Source organism: Chaetura pelagica, unplaced genomic scaffold (assembly GCF_000747805.2).
Source record: "Chaetura pelagica isolate M959 unplaced genomic scaffold, ChaPel_1.0 scaffold117, whole genome shotgun sequence".
NCBI classification, from domain to species: domain Eukaryota; kingdom Metazoa; phylum Chordata; class Aves; order Apodiformes; family Apodidae; genus Chaetura; species Chaetura pelagica.
In genome coordinates, this window is record NW_009954185.1 from 5415273 (window position 1) to 5433276 (window position 18004).

Genomic DNA, 18004 nt, shown 5'->3' on the forward strand with positions numbered 1-18004 from the left:
TCTTGTATGAGTGCACTACACCTCTGTAATGAAAGGCAATCATGGTACCACAACACGTACTGAAACAAGAGCCACTGGCAAAAGCTACTACACTTTTGCAGCTTGCCCAGGACCTGGAATTTCGCCTTTAAGGTGACTGCTACAGTTATCCTCACTACCTCTGCCCATCTGTGATCTCTAAATCCTTCACCACATTGAGGATCTTCTGTAAAATCAATAGGAATGATTAGACATCCCTCATCCTACTGTAGTTTATACTTAGGCTTCCCGTCGCCATGTGGGCAATACAAATATGAACCCTTCAGGCAGATTGTGCATCTCTTATATCCTCAAGCAGGCTTTATTTTGTAAATAGTCTCTAGAGCTCTTTTATTCTTCATATTCTTCCTGTAGGATTATACCACAGTCTTCTAATCAATAATTTGGCAAAGTGAAAACACATATATCAGCTACCATTTATTTCTGCCCATTACCAACACTCATAAAGTGTTTCAGCATTTTTTCTTTATATATACATAGAAATTGTGGGCAAAACCCAGTGTAGATGTGGCACTTTTAACACACAGCTGAAGAGCTCTTCAGCACTGTGTCAAAAAACTACTACCAACTCATATTTCTATTATAATAGCACTTATCTTTTTGCTTTCTCTAACATAAAAGGAATGGGAATGAAGTTTATCACAGTCAGCTTGTTTAAAGCCATCTATTCACAGGAAACTGCTCTTGAAATCAAAGTCAGCAAGATACTTGAGGGTGACAAAGTGAAATAACTAAAAACTTGGCCAATTCTATATGGCATTATCAAACCTGAATTGTTCATGCAATCTGGACTTTGGAAGCTTTACCACATAGTCTATACAACTAAAATAATTCTTCTATCTGTACCAATGTCCACAGTTCTGTCCAAAATGTGGCTCTCCTGATAGCAAAGTCCATGGGGTCATCTAGTGCAGAACTCTAAAAACTCACTGAAAAGATATACTTAAATGATAACTTAAGAGCTGATTAGTACAATGAACAACCCACCTCTTAACCTTGCTACTGCAGATAGGCAGTAAAAGAACTTCAGTTTCATATTTTGCTTTGTGTAAGAAAGTGTACATGAAGTTAATCAGCAGAGGGCAATATACCAGGACATTATATTGGGAGTATCTACTTAGCAAAGAAACAAAATAAAATCACAAGCCATTATTATTTAGCTCAGTAATACCTGCCCGTGTGCCACAGGTACTTTTTATTTTATCATCATAACCCAAGGCAGATCTTAACTAAGATTGAAAATGGATGCTTATGTTCAGGTCAGTTCTAGACATTTTTACAGATACTGAGATCTTTAAATCAAGGCACAGTAAAAATTGTGTTTTTCATAAATACAAACATCCATACATACACACACACACACCAGCTTTAAATTAACATGCTAAAAATAGTCTGAATATATATATTATATAAATCTACAATCAACAGCTACATTTTGGTTGTTTTTTGGTTTTGTTGTTTTGTTTTTTAACAGCAGTTACTTCACATACAAGAAACTAGGTTTTTTTTCCCTTCTTTTTCTTTTTACTTATTAGTGATCTACTAAAGTCTTTAGAGAAAGAAAACAAGTTTCTGCAAAGGAAATATCTCAAAGGGAATAGGAAATTTAACTCAAAATTGGCAAGCCATTTGCACATGTTAACTTAAGCTCTTCAATAAACCCCAATATAAACAGATTCAAAGATAAGAGGCAGAATTCCAAATGCCATTTAATTATTTATGAGCTTAAAACTGAACACATGCTTAAGTGCTTTTCTTAACTAACACTAATATTAACTGGCTTTACAGTAACTGAGCTGTCTTTTAAAATAAAAGTTTGATAGTTAATTTACACCCAACCTCTACAGCATATGCTAAAATTCTTCCGTATCAGGGATGAACACTGTAAAAAGCCAGCAATTGTCATTTGATAATGTAAACCACATGAGCAAAACTGTCAGAATTTTTTTTTTTAAGTTGGAACTACAAATCCTCAAGTCATGTAATATCATTGATCCCTGCAAATATTCAGATTATTAAAGAGACACCATTGCTGTAGGACAGGTGTAATGATTTAAGAGTAGATTCAAAAGATACCACCTTTTGTAGTATTCCTTCCATTCCACTTGAATAGCTTTTAAAATAATCATGATCAGGATTATCAGCATGCAATCATGAATACCAGCACTAAATCAAAGTGGGACCTTAAAATAAAGGGCAACAGCCTTTTAATTCTACTGCAATGTAAAACTTGAAAGATTAGCCACCTTTTCGGTTACAAACTTACTGAGACAGAAAGAGGTAAAGAAAAAAGTAGAATTGACCAACTGTCACTCTTTTTTCATTAGTTAATTTCCTCTCCTGCTGTTCTCATTTCCCTCGCACTTCCTTTCCTGCTGCATTCACTTCTTTCATTTGCTTTCTTGCAGAGTTCACTTTTTCTAACAACAGGAATATGTGTTCTGCAAACTCCCGGACAGCTCCACAGCCACCACTGCTTTTACAGATGTAGCCAGCAGCCTTCTGAGCAACAGCACAAGCATCAGCAGGCACACCACTCATGCCAGCTTTCTTCAGGCATTCCACATCAGACTCTTCATTTCCTATTGAGAAAGATGACAGACAAGGCAAAATATCACAGAGGGGAAAAACCTGACCAAACTCTGTATTCTTCTGTGCACATATTAACCTATTGTAAAAAACTGTATTCTTGACACAATTTGCATGTCAGCAACTCAACAGCACTTTGTACATTGAAGTCAGGTCTCAGAAAATCTTAGTGATACATGTAAATACTGATCACACTTTACACAATCTTCAGGCAAGAGAATGGTACTTTTTAAGGGTAGTAAAATTATTTATGAGCAACCAAATAAGCATTTGCAGGACTATACACTTCAGCTGTCACTGAAATGTAATTTTGTACAGAATCATATGGCTTTCAGTTTTAATTCTGCTTATTTCTTGTTTCCATTTCAGAATATAATGTATGCAATATCCATCTGAAATTAACTAGAATCAGGTCTAAATTCTGAGCTGTAACTATGCTTGTGTAATATAAAAAGCTTTCCTAAATCTCACTATGAAACCAGCCAAGACTTCCCTTACTAAGTAAGACAGTGATTCATCAATGCCTTTAATATTTAGATTGTACCCTAACAAGCCTTAAAATACATACCTTCTTTTGGCAATTGTGTGCTGTGATTCACAGATCAATCTCACTAAGTTTAGTGTATTAATAAAATGTTTTGAAGTTAAGCAGCACTATGAAGTTTGTATTTGCATAGACTATAAGAAATTTTACAATTAAAAAAAAGAACTGACCTAAGTAAGCAACTTCTTTCCAGCTCAAACCCATGTCTTTCTGCCAGTCCTCCAAGACCTGTAACTTATTTGCTGCACTAACTTTTGCTATACATCCAAGCTTCATGGCTGACAGTGTTTTTGAACAATCTCTTTCAGAGATGAGCCGAACCTATTAAAATAAAGCCAAGATAAAGAAAATTCTACACACACAGCAAGAAGACATGCTATTTGATTTACTAAAAAAGCAGTAGAAGAAGCTTGCTGAGATAACAGAAAAGCACCAAATAACCATTTTCTTCAATCAAAACTCAGACTGGAAGTGATTAGGATCCAAAGCCACAACCACCCCAAAGTGAAACACCATTCTGTAGGCTGCCCTTAAGTTCACAAAAAGAAATTTACACTGGTCTTTTAAAATGTAACATGTATTCTAAAAAATGACTGGATATCACAGTACAGTGGCATGCTGGCTTTCTATTGCAAAATCATCTAATTCAGCCACAGTAGGGAATAAGAGAATTTCCAAGGAAGATTTCTGCATTACTTACAGAAGTAGAATATTATGAAATATTTTCCATAAGTCCTTTACCTAATAGCATAATTTTATTTACAGTAAGATTTCAGAGCATCAACAGAACACTAAACACACTGAAGTGGCACAGCAAAATAAACTCCAGAAGTTCATCCCAATTTTGAAATTTAGGAAAGGATGTCAAGGTAGCTTAAAAACTAGAAAATCAGTGAAGTAGGATTAAAATAAAAAAATAAAAAAATATCAGACACAACCCCCTCCAACAGTTTTCTGTCCAAGCTGTGGACAAGCTTACCTTCCTAATTGTTTTTAAATACTAACAAATACTTGGCATTAATTTTAAGTACAGAATGAAGAGGAGTGGTGCACAAATCAAGAGTGTATCAGCAATATACTCTAGAAACACAAACTTCAGGACAAAGACCAGGAGGTTTTAAATGAAAGATTCCAAAATAAACCTGGAGAAGTCTACTTGTGGCATAGCTACCTTTGTTTTATCTATGCCTACCTCTATCTGCAGCAGAACTGAGTTAATGCTCTTTGAAGACAGCCCAAATCTCTACCAAGTTTTTACAGCCCCAAATTATTCTAGCTCTATCAAAGCCAGCAGCACAGACAGAAAATGGCCAGAAGGCTATTTTTACATAAACACAAGCAAATATTCAGATCAGAAGAATTTAGTAGCAGTGATGATAATAAATAATAATAACAATAATGAAAGTAGCCATGTTACAATCTGTGTTGTTTCAGTTTTTCATTTACACTTGAATTCTTACAACTTCAAAGCAAGCAAATTATGGTTAAAACAACTATGCAGACAAAACCGTTGGAGGTTTGACTTCCCCTCTTTGAACAATCATGGGTGATCTAGGACATATCAATTAATTTGCCTGAGTAGTTCTTCCTCATCTATTGCCAAGAAGTAACAACCTGCTTGGTAAAGCTGACTTCTAATTAATGGTTGTCTAGCCTACAAAGAACAACACAACTGCTGCTAGCAAAACACCCTAAAAATTTCTTCCTACATTTTTCCAGGACAGAAAGAGAGACATGCTATAGCTACTGTGACTGAGACTGAAAATTTCCTGAAAACACTTTTAGTTTCCTGTAAGGGATCCAAGAACAACATTTACCCCAACCCTGAACCAATATATGATGCTGCTTTATCACAAGTACTCCCACAAAACTTCAGAATTTATGCTGTGAGATGTTGGAATCTTTTAATGTGCAGGCTACACTAGACATAAAGCCTTACACTTCAGAACAACACTTACCTGGATTCCTCTTTTTTTTAATAGATCAATACCAACAATATCTCTATAATCATAGGATACCATTTCCTTCTGATCTTCTGTCACATAAATGCGACCATTTGTCAGACAACCATCAACACTGCAAACCAACAGCTTCACTTCTTTTAAAGGCTCTTTGCCAAAGTATCCAAAGCTAGAAAAAGAAATTATATTTTAAGGATGGAAGTTTTTGCACACTTCAAAACCAAATATTTCAAATACAACTGTAATTTTCAGACAGAAGAATCAGTTTTGAAATTATTTTTTTCTAATGTCTTTTCTCATCATCATCACCCTCCAACTATATTCTCCCTCTTCAAAGGAAAAACAGAACAATCCAAAAGACAGCTCAGTTACATTGCCCATTTAAAATATCAGGATGAGATTTATTTCCTTAGCATAAGATACTATGTTCTGTAGCATTTATTTGGGACAAAACCAAAATGGAGTAAAGAATGAAAAAGGCACAGAGAACACAATCCATTCCCACCCGTTATTTCCTACGGGAGGTGCAGAATAGCTGCAAAGAAAAGGCAGCTGGCAAGATGTAATCAACTCATGCCTTCTACATAAACAGTCTTAGTGATGTGCATCACTAAATGTGGATCAGACCATGGAAGCCCAGGACAACTCAACTGGAAAAGCCAGAGATGATGCTAACACATTGCCACGGTATAGTGGGGCTTACACTTTCACCCAACCGCAATTTCTAAAAAAACCCCAACAAACATATAGCAATAGTAATTCAGATTATTTCAACAGAGACAGGAAAAATGAGCGGCAGAAATAAAATTGTCCAGTTATCTTTGATCTGGATTACTTATATTACACACATTAAACATTCACATGATAATGCTTTGAAACAGTGATACCAAAGAAATACAGGGCTAAAAAGTGTTTTTTACCTCAATACTCTCTGCTCTGCAATAGGCCAATCAATGTCTATATCAATATCCACACTGTGCTCTGCTCGCATTTCATAGTAGGCCATTTTACCACCCTAAATAAGACAGAACCTGTTAAAGCTTTTGGCTTCGGTTAATATATATACAAAACTGTACAATTTAATAAGATGTAATGAAAGCAAAGTACCTGGTTCCACAGTGGTCACAGTAGCTCTAATATAAATGAACCATCATTAATGATGTTTTGCTTGTGACACAGAACCAAGCATCAGAAACAACTTCCTATAAGCAACAGTTAATAAGTATTTTCATTTTGTTACTAGAGAAGGCATGCAAGGTATTATGCATTATAGTTATTACATCACATAGATTTAACTAGGTCTTTTAATACAGTAAAATAGTAATACCTTTAGTATTTACTTAGTAAGAGTATGCTGCCTTTTTTTTTTGCTACCTACACAAAGATTTAATTTCAAGTGGAAAAATATCTGCCACACCTCAGTAGTAATTAAAACTAAAAGCCCTGATCCTCAGTGTTAGTGGCCCAATCTTTATAAAATGTAGAATTCAACACAACTGTACTATCCAGATCAATGCTCAGAAGAACACATAGCAGTAGCTGGCACTGCACGGGTTCATACAAATGAGAGAGACCTAAAGTCATTATCTCTGCATTAGTGAGGGACCTAGAAAAGAGAGAAATAAGAACATCAGGGGGCCTTTTTTCAGTTCTGCTGACAAACAGTGGAAACGATCTGTAAGATGGAGGATTTGTCTTGCATGAAAAAACTAAAAGACTATACTTGTAGACAAACAAAATTAAAGCTGAAGTAAATGTTTGTTCTGCATGACTACAGTGATACATACACATCAGGAAAGGGAAAAAGACCGTTTTAAGTGACAGTACAAAACTGGCATAAGACAAAACTAGTCAAGAATACAAGTTTAGAGATCCTATGAGGAGCTTGTGTCACTGCATGAAGGTCAGCTGCACATCCTTAGTACCACAAAAGGGAATTATAAGATAAGCACTTGCATCCTGGCCAATTGATACGAAACTTCAGCATTGTGTTATTTCAGGTCTACAGCTACACACTGCTCAATATTATTTATATAAATTTGTCTGCTGTGGATGATGCTTTTACTGGATCTGCCCTAACTACAGCTAGCCCTGTTAACTTACACATAATAAGCAAATTGTCCTGAGGTCAAAGTGCTGTTACTTTATACTGACTGCATCAGAAGCAGAAATATATTCTTGAATTCAGAACCCCCTACTACAAGACTAAAAGATGTACTGTTCTAAAGAGCATGAAAAACAGAAGCACTAACCTGCAAGTAGCCTTTCTCAATCAAATGTCTCTTGGCAAAATAAAATGAGCCATTTTCATACAGCTCCCCAGGCCAATCTTGTCTCCGGTACCGTTTTGCTGGATTCAGGTTTTGTGGCTCTGTCATTTTGTTTTCTGTTAACAAAGAAAAATGACAAAATAAGTTTTCCAGAATTCCTGTTCAGAGTCACTATACTTTCTTTAAATAGCTTTCTGTTGAACAATTAAGGACACGATTCCGTCACTGACTTCTTTCATTACTGACCCTCATTGCTTAGCTTTATGAAGAACCACTCAACTGCTTGTTCCTTCTTAGTACTGTGAATAACAAAGTAAAGGACTGTTCTGCATTTCTGGCGTAAAAAAAAAGGAAATTATTCATTCCAACTTAAAAAAAACAACAACAACAACAAAAAAAAAAACCACACAAAAAAACCCTGAGAGGTTGTCAGCTCCAAAACTGGCTTCTAAAAGGATCACAGAATTATCAAATGGTTTGGTTTGGAAGGGACCTTAAATATCATCTAGAATCTAATCCCCCTGCATCGGGCAAGGGACACCTCCCACTAGATGATTTTGCTCAGAGATCCATCCAAGCTGCCCTTGAACTCTTCCAGGGATGGGACATACAAAACTTCTCTCAGCAACCTATTCCAGTGTCTCACCACCCTCACGGTGAAGAATTTCCTCTTAATGTCTAAGGGCAAGGAAGGGCAAGGAGGGATTAAAAAAGGCAAAGGAGAACAAAAGGAGGGCAAAGAAGGCACCTCTTCATGAAGGGTAAGGAAGGGCAAGGAAGGGACATGCTCTTGAGATTCAACTAAATGTGTCTGCACTTTGGTCTGAGTCAACATTAAGCTTTTTGCTTGCTTTGTCATCCACCAGAACAGCAATGCCAGTTCAGAAAAGAATAGCAATGCTGCAGAAACTCCCATGGGCAGAACTGTTATTTGACAGTACAATACCACAGAACAACTACTAATTCACAGAGTAGTAGTATACAGTATACTCCCTGAACTCTGGGAGCTAAAGTTCAGGATGTTGCTGAACAGGTACCCCAACTTGTTAAGAGAGTGGATCCATTGTTACTCTTTCATGTGGGTGCAAATGACACTGCACCCGTAACCTGAGCAAAATCAAGAAAGACTTCTGAGTTCTGGGGCAACGCATGGAAAACTTTGGGACCCAAGATATCTTGATTTTCATTTTGTCAGCTGGAGACTTTGGGGGCAGCCAGAAACAGGCACATAGGGCATATCCACCTCTGGCTACAAGAATGGTGTTGTTGTGAAGGTTTTGTTTTCTATGACAACAGGATGGTTCCTTCCAACTGTAACCTGCTAGGAAGGAAAGGTGATGGAACAGTTTATTCATAGTGCCATCTCAAAACATGTTGAGGACAGGAGGGTTACCAGGATTGGTCAGGAAGTACCACGGGAAGCCATGCTGGACCAATCTAATAGCCCTTTGTGATGGCATAACTAGATGGATAGACAAGGGGAGGGAAGCTGACATGGTCTGCCTCAACCTTAGCAAGGCATTCAACACTGTCTCCCATGGCATCCTTACAAGCAAACTTAAAAAGTGTGGACTGGATGATAGGGTAGTGAGATGGATTGGGAACTAGCTGAAGAACAGAGGCCAGAGAGTTGTGGTCAGTGAGGCCGAGCCCAGCTGGAAGCCTGTGACTAGTGGTGTCCACCAGGGGTCAGTACTAGGTCCAGTCCTGTTCAATATGTTCATTGAAGACATGGATGAAGGGACAGAATGTACCCTCGGCAAATTTGCTGATGATAAAAACTAGGTGGATTGGCTGACATGCCAGAAGGCTGTGCTGCCATCCAGCATGACAAGCTAGAGAGCTGGGTGGGGAATAAGCTAATGAATCACAGAATCACCAAGGCTAGAAAAGACCTTTAAGATCATCAAGTCCAGCCTATGACCTAAAAGCACCACACTGGCTAGACCCTGGCACTAAGTGCCACATCCAGCCTTTCCCTGAACACATCCAGTGGCAGTGTCTCCACCACTTCCCTGGGAAGTCCATTCCAATGTCTAATCACCCTCTCTGTGAGGAAGAAGTTCCTAATATCCAATCTAAAGCTTCCCTGGAGCAGCTTCAGGCCATGCCCTCTTGTCTTGTTGGTAGTTGCCTGGAAAAAGAGCCCAGCCCCCACCTCACTACAGCCTCCCTTCAGGTAGTTGAAGAGAGTGATAAGGTCCCCCCAAGTCTCCTCTTCTCCAGGCTAAACAACCCCAGCTCCCGCAGCCTATTCCTGTAAGACTTTCCCTCTAGTCCTCTCATCAGCCTTAATGCTTTCCTCTGGACCTGCTCCAGGACCTCCAAGGGGCCCAGAACTGCAGACAGTACTCAAGGTGAGGTCTCACCAGTGCTGTGTACAGGGGAGAATTACATCCCTACTCCTGCTGGCCACACTATTCCTGATACAACCCAGGATGTCATTGGCCTTCCAGCCCACCTGGGCACACTGCTGGCTCATGTTCAACTGCTTGTCAACCAGCACTTCCAGGTTACTCTCTGCTGGGCTGCTCTCCAGCCACTCTTCCCCCAGTCTGTAGCATTGCCTGGGGCTATTGTAGCCAAGGTGCAGGACCCTGCACTTGGTCTTGTTGAATTTCATGCCATTGGCCTCAGCCCATTGACCCAGCCTGTCCAGGTCCTCCTGCAGCTTCTTCCTACCCTCCAGCAGATCAACACTCTCCCCCAGTTTGGTGTCACCTGCAAACTTACTGAGGATGGACTCAATGCCCACAGTTCAACAGGGGCAAGTGTAGAGCTCTCCATCTGGGGAAGAACAATCCCATGTACCAGTACAAGTTAAGGGTTGACCTACTGGAAAGCAGCTCTGGGGAAAAAGACCTGAAAGTCATGGTGGACAACAGGCTGACTATGAAACATAGAACCATTCAGGTTGGAAAAGACCCTTGGGATCACCAAGTCCAACCATCATCCCTACTCTACAAAGTTCTCCCCTAAACCATATCCACCAACACCACATCCAAACGACCCTTAAACACATCCAGGGATGGTGACTCAACCACTTCCCTGGGCAGCCTATCCAGTGAAAAAAAATTTCCGATGTCCAGTCTAAACCTCCCCTGTTGTAGCTTGAAGCCATTCCCTCTTGTTCTATCACTACCTGTGAGAAGGAACCAGCACCAGCCTCTCCACAACATCCTTTCAGGTAGTTGTAGAGACTGATGAGGTCTCCCCTCAGCCTCCTCTTTCCCAAACTAAACATTTCCAGCTCCTTCAAACATTCTTTATAAGATTGATTCTCTAGGCCCTTCACCAGCTTCATTGCCGCCTTCTGTACTCCCTCCAGCACCTTGATATCTCTCTCAAATTGAGGTGTCAAACATTGAACGCAACACTCCACATGTGGCCTCACCAGTGCTGAGTACAGGGAGACAATCACCTCTCTACTTGTGCTGGTCACACTACTTCTAATACCAGCCAGGATGCCATTGGCTTTCCTGGCCACCTGGGCAGACTGCTGGCTCATATTCAGCCACTTGTCAATTAGAACCCCCAGGCCCTTTTCTGCCAGACAGCTTTGCAATCACACTTCCCCAAGACTGTACTGTTGCATGGGGTTGTTGTGGCCCAAGTGTAGGACCTGACACTTGGCCTTGTTGAAGCCCACACCATTAATGTTAGCCCAATGATCCAATCTATCCCAGTCTCTCTACAGAGCCTCCTCATGCAGATCAACACTCCCATCTAGCTTGGTGTCATCTGCAAACTCACTGATGATACACTCTATGATCTTATCAAGATCATCAAAGATGTTAAACAGAAATGGTCCCAACACTGAGCCGTGAGGAACACCACTTGTGACCGGCCACCAGCTGGATTTTACTCCATTGATCACCACTCTTTGGGCCTGACTGTCTAGCCAGTGCTTGATCCAACAGATTGTATGCTCATCCAGGCCATGAGCAGCCAGTATTTTAATGTGAGTTCTATGGGGAACAGTGTCAGGTGCTTTTTGGAGGTCCAGATAGACAATATCCACAGCCTTTCCCTCACCCAATAGTCAGGTCATAGGAGATCAGGTTTGTCAGGCAGGACCTGCCTTTCATAAACCCGTGCTAACTGGGCCTGATTCCATGGTTGTCCTCTACATGGCTTCTAATGACACTCAAGATGATCTGCTCCATGACCTTCCCTGATACCGAGCTCAGACTGACAGGTCTATAGTTGAGTCAACAATATGCACTCACAGTCAAGAGGGCCAATGCCGTCCTGGGGTGCATTAAGAAGAGTGCAGCCAGCAGGTTCTCCTCCCTCTCTACTCTGCCCTGGTGAGGCCTCACCTGGAGTACTCTGTGTAGTTCTGGGCACCCCAGTTCAAGAGTGACAGGGATGTACTTGAAAGAGTCCAATGGAGAGCTATGAAAAGAAAAAGAGGCTGAGGGGGGATCTCACTAATGTTTGTAAGGATCTAAAGGGTGGGTGTCAGGAGGATGGGACAAGACTTCTCAGTGATGTCTAGTGACAGAACAAGGGGTAACAGTCACAAACTGGTACACAGGAAATTTAACCTGAATACAAGAAAATACTTCTTTACTCTGAGGGTATCAGAGCACTGGAACAGGCTGCCTAGGGTGGTTGTGGAGTCTCCATCCTTGGAGACATTCAAAACCCACCTGGATGTGTTCCTTTGTGATCTGCTCTAGGTGGTCCTGCTCTAGCAGGGGGGTTGGACTAGATGATCTCCAGAGGTCCCTTCCAACCCCAACCATTCTGTGATTCTGTGATACAGGGAAGCTGCAACAACTTATTTTCTATTACATTTTGCCTGGTCTGATCAGAAAAAAAACAAAACAACAACAAAAAAACAACACACACACAAAAGAAATACAAAGACCTCAACATTATGGTGGGAATTAGCATCACCAGTAATCACTCCAAACAGTGGTCTTACAGAGGCAGACCAGGAATCTACATATTCCAGTACTGTATTACTGACTGTGACTAGTGGAGGAAATTTGGAGATCAAAAGCTAGTAACCTACATATAGCTACCTACACCTAAAACCTGGAGTGTCCTGAATGACAGGTAAAAGAACCAATCTGAAAGGTGGAAAAAGAGCCTACCAGAAGAATTTGTGCCTGTGAAAACATCATGCAGTCCCCCAAAATACTTTATATTTAAGGATACCCATTAGAGTAAATTTTTATAAGTGATTTGTGTCCAGAAATGAACAAGCATGTGTCTTTGAACAAACTTGACCCCGTAAGATCCCAGACTGCTATCACCAGTAGTGCCTGCAGCAGAAACTGGGCAAGGGAATAGAGACTTCTGTCCTTACACCACTCACACTGACATGCACAAAGTAGGTAAATTCACTGAGTCTCATGATCTAGTAACCATGAAAAAGCTAGAGGGCATTCTCAGACACCCAAAACATCCTGAGGATTTAGTATATATACACACCTGGTATTTCATAAATACACTAGAGCTTTGTGCTCAATGAAGTAAACACTTCCAGTCAGCGAGAGACACCTTTCTGTTTCAGGGTACATTAGTATTAAACCTTGATGCAGAGGAAACAACAGAAATACACAGGAAAACATATACAATTCTTCTAATGTAATCAGTACTTTAAATCCATCTGCAAGAAAAAAAAAGTACAAAACTAAACTGTATAATGCTGAGAATCAGCCACCTGAAATACCACACTTCTGAAGGATCATTTACTTTTACCTTTAATGTTTGCTCAGTGTGTTCCTTATTCTCCTCCCATATACTCCTTTTAACTGAAGGATTCTTTATCTCTCATCACATTAAAACACTTCAGATGTCATTTTATACTAAAGAATTATTTGCTCTTTTAGGTAGGCCTTGAGGCATTTTTAATTTAGTAGTCTACCTATAGAGACGAGGTGGCACACAATCACTTCAGAAAGCTTCATGGTACATCCAAATGAGATTTAGTCTTTTCCAGATGTCCATTCGAGTACCTCAGGATATGAAGAACTAACTTTCACTTGGTTGCCTAAAGTGCAATCCACAGAACACTAAACTACCATCCATGACTTTGATACTCCTCTTACACTTTACAAACTGTGTTACATTATTTCTCCTCTTATAAGGAAAAACAAGAATGGTCAAGTCAACTGCTTATTCTAAGCAAATGCCTAAGTTTCTTCTCATCTTATCTCTAACATTAAGCTTTACTTATGTTGAAAGCTCTTTTACAGCATTATGTTTCGTAAACTCATATAAAATGCTTCAAACAGGTTGTTTGGTTTTTTTTTTTCATCTCAACAGAATAACTGTAATGTCTGAGTAACACATTCATTTTTTAAAAATACAAATGTGGTAGTATCTGCACTAAGCACTTTGATAAAAAGAAGCAAACACTTCTGTTTTAATCACAAAATCAAGATAGATAACGTGTAGAATAGCTCTTTGTACAAGGACAGAAGGTACTTCTACAGCCACAAAAAGGTACAATCTCTATTTTTAAGTAAAGAGTTAAGTTTTTAGTAATCTTGGCAACTGTAGCTCAGAGGCGTATTTTCTTGGGGAAAAATATTATTCTGTATGAGCTAATTAACATGAGATCACCCCTCGTGACTAAAAGGAAGTCTGCAATTTAATACAAACTGCAGGCAAACTAGCAGGCAGAAACAAACCCTAAATCTCCAGGCTGAGAGACTGCCTTTTTACTAAGACTCTACTGCACATTATTTGGCACATACTAACTACTGTGTACACTTTCCTACTTAAGACAGGACCTCATTGTCATGTCTACATATGCATAAACACCCACCAAGAAGATGTTAACATGTTAAGCCTTGGGGAGATATATTTTGAGCCTAGACAAGCCAATAACATTTCAATTTTCAATACCTTATCACTTGTGCAAAACAATTACAGAAAGGTTGAGTGAAGATCAGTAATATCAAAGCAGCACTACTTAAAAGGAATTTCTAAGCCATCTCTGATTTCTCCAAGAACTCAGCCACTGCCTCTGATATCACTTCCTAATGTAAATACCATGGCTATGAAAATAAACCATTTGAAAAAATGTTGATTAAGTATAACTGTAATCAGAAACAGTTAAATATTACCTCCTTTTTTTACCTCGCTCCATCTAAATTGATGCCGTCTCACAACGGAGAAGACAGAATCAAATCCCTCCTTCTGGATCAGATCTGCCACTTTTATAAGATCACTCGGATGTAAACAGGGAGATGTTGCTTGAATATTTCCTACAATATCAACCTCTAAAGAAAAACAGACAAATATTTATGAAACCATGAATATTTTTAACACATTCAATTGCAAAGCATGGTACAAGCAGATGCCACAGAAAAGGAGAATCCTTCCAGCTTCCATTTACTAAAAGCTTTACTGCTTTTCTCCACATAATAAGTGGTTCTACTTATATTTCTAAACAGTAAGTGCATCATCTCTTTGGGGCTACAACATAAACGATCAGCATATTTCATTACTGTTTACCATGATGATGATTAAGAAACTCTCTGATAGCTTCTAGAGAAGTTGAGGAGTCTTGAGAGACTTCAGGGCTTCTGCGATGAACTTGAGCGCCAAATTGCTTTGCAACCTTCTCAATTTCATCATGGTCTGTAGAAACCCATATACTGTTGGCAGACAGTGACAGAAATGAATATAAAGAATAAAACCCAGCACTGTTGACTTGCCTGCTATAATCTAACCTGAACAATACCTTATGTATGTGCTACACATTGCAATGAAAGGAACCAGTTCTTATATTTACATTAGCAAAACTATCCCTGTCAGTCCAACAAGCAACTTTTAGCAATAGGGATAAAACATACACACTCACTAATTTTCTGATCTCAGGCCTTGGTTGCATTTCAATTTAACACTACAGGGTGCTTTATCTACCAGTATGTAGGAAGCTGAAGTAACATAAAATTGAGGAGAATTACCAAAAAACGCAACGTCAGCACATCAAAATTTGTTAGGCATACTAGCAGATCACTGAATTGTGAATAGTCTGAATGAGGAATTCAAAACAATTTAAGAGTTCAGAAACAAGTCTGGCAGTAAGTACAACTGCCATGCAGTTAGCATGTTAGCTTATTCTGCAAGTGTTTCAAAACAGGTTAATTAGGCTCCATGCAATCCCAAGAGAAAGAACTATTCAAGTTACAATCACATATTTTTGCTCAGAAAACATTCAATACTGGTAAAGCAAGATTGTGATTGTTCAGGGATAATAAACATTTGCAAAAGGAAGGGCTAAGTCTGAGTACTGTGTGATGACAAACACTGGCTGAGCACTGAGAAGCTACTGCTGCCATCATTTTGACAAAAAGTACGTGAGCTATAAAAACAAAAAACTATGAAAAATAACACTTCTCTCAGCAAGACTGGCATTTTCCATGCACTGTACATAGCAAATGGTGCTTTAATTAAGTTCTTCCATCCAAAGACAAAATGGGATCATCAGAATGACAGCAATAGCAACATCAAGTCACACCCTTATGAACAAATGCAGAAGGGGTGTTTTCCACAAACTGCTTCAGGCTAGTTAGAATACATAGCTGTTAAATACACACTCCCCATTCAACTAACAAAGTTTTGTTGTGTAACATGTACTCTGTCAGCACAGCTGTTTCAAAGGGGACTAGAAAACCTAGCACACTTCCATCTAATGCACCTGTTATGCCGCAAAGTTAGGCTATATAAACCTACCTGGCTTCCTGTTGAGCAACTTCAGATGCCAAACAGAAAATGAGGAAGTCACTCAAACCACCATAACCACCACAGGTCATTAAGCAATAGGGATTCACATGAATTAAATTATTATTAGTTGTCTAGGCCAGAAACATTTTTGACTGCTTCTTTATTAAAAATAAAACCAAATTAGTGATGCTTCCTCTACTTTTCACACAGTAAAAAAGATTTCCTGGAATAGATAATAGTACAGAAGCTGTGAGATACAGAATACTCGTATTTCCAGCTCTCAATGTAGCTGGGCTCCATTTCTACTTCACTACATTAAGTCCCTGCTCTGAACATGCACTGGTTTTAATTAATTTTATCAGCATGTGTGTAGGAAATTCACAGTTTTACTCTGGCAGAAGAAAGAAATGTGTAATACCCATATTCTTAACACTAAAAACATACTTGTTTCTATCTAGCTTTAATTATTGCTACCAAAGTCTCTTTGTGCACTTTGCCACAAGCTAAGCTTCTGTTCTGTGTCACATGGGCACACATGATTATTTCCTTCCATTCAATGTTTATGAGACTGCTTCTGACATATTGTGTCCAGCTTTGGGCTGCCCAATACAACTAAGAAAAACTGAAGCAAGCCCATTACAGAGCCAGCACCGTGGCTGGGGCCTGGAAGCACATGCAAGCAGTAAGTATGAAAGAGCAGTCCTGGTTCAGTCTTATAAAGAGAAGAAAAGTGGTGACTTCACTGCCATCTTCAAGTACCTGATGGGCACGCAGAAAGAAAATGGAGAAACTATTCCTAGACGAGAGCAGTAAGAGGACACAGACAGGTAACAGAAGTGGCAATTAGATAATGCAAAACAGTTTTTCACTGTGAGGGTTATCAATCCAATGAACTGGAGCCCAGAAAAAATGTGGGGTCTCCATTCTTGGAGATACTCAAGCTCTGCAGCACATGGCCCTAAGCAACCCTAACCAGCCCAGCTTTGTGCGGCAGGTGGGACCCCATGACCACCAACCAAAGTTATACTGTGACTCGGTGATGCACAGGAGATTACCTACAGCCAATGTTTCATTTAATGCAGCCAGTAAAAGTGTTAATGCTTACTGACAAACGTTGTCAGCCAGTGGCTCCCAACCACGAATCACAATTTAAATTGTGAATTACTGTGCTGTAAAACTTTGTTTTCCCTCACCAGAAAGGGACAGCAAAGCTCATGGTGGGGCACAGCTTGCTTGTCCTGTGCCACGCCTTGCCCTGCCCTGCTGGATCCTAAACCAGGTGCCACGTTAACAGCGCATTCTTTGCCTTCAGTGAGGGTCCCCTACTACACACCTGTGTCATTAACAAACCCGAAGGAGCAGCTTCAGGAAGGCTAAAGACACCCAAGGGCGTGACCGGCTATAATCACAGAACGGTTTGGGTTGGAAGGGACCTTAAAGATCATCGAGTTCCAACCCCCCAACCTCCCACTAGACCAGGTTGCTCAAAGCCTTATCCAACCTGTCCTGGAACCCTTCCAGGGATAGGGCACCCACAACCTCCCTGGGCAACCTATTTCAGCATCTCACCACCCTCACGCTAAAAACCTTCCTAATGTCTAACCTACATCTCCCTTCTTCCAGCTTAAACCCATTACCCTTGTCCCAGCGCTACGTCCCCTTGTATAAAGCCCTTCCCCAGCCCTCCTGCAGGGCCCCTCCAGGCCCTGCAAGGCCCCTGTCAGTTGTCCGCAGACCCTCCCCTCCTCCAGGCTTAGCAACCCCAGCCCCGCCGGGAGCGCTTCAGCCGGGATCCAGGCGCCTGGCAGGGAGAAGCCCCCCGGGAAGGGAGGGCTGCCCCGGGACCCTGCTGCGGGACGGGCCCGCTCCCCTCGCCCCCTCCCCGCGTCCCGGCCTGAGACCACCCC

General features: G+C 40.3%; 1 protein-coding gene across 1 annotated transcript in view; it reads right to left on the bottom strand.

The window, feature by feature from the left end:
* Positions 1 to 2371: 2371 nt before the first annotated feature.
* CMAS (cytidine monophosphate N-acetylneuraminic acid synthetase) overlaps positions 2372 to 18004 on the bottom strand; it is an 18379-nt gene continuing 2746 nt past the window's right edge. Inside the window, exons 3-9 of the mRNA XM_010003015.1 lie at positions 14883 to 15100; positions 14492 to 14647; positions 7386 to 7519; positions 6054 to 6148; positions 5131 to 5302; positions 3343 to 3493; positions 2372 to 2621 (exon numbers count right to left, since the gene is read on the bottom strand). Coding sequence (XP_010001317.1) covers positions 2389 to 2621; positions 3343 to 3493; positions 5131 to 5302; positions 6054 to 6148; positions 7386 to 7519; positions 14492 to 14647; positions 14883 to 15100 — 1159 coding nt within the window. The 3' untranslated portion in view covers positions 2372 to 2388. The remainder of the gene's footprint in view (positions 2622 to 3342; positions 3494 to 5130; positions 5303 to 6053; positions 6149 to 7385; positions 7520 to 14491; positions 14648 to 14882; positions 15101 to 18004) is intronic.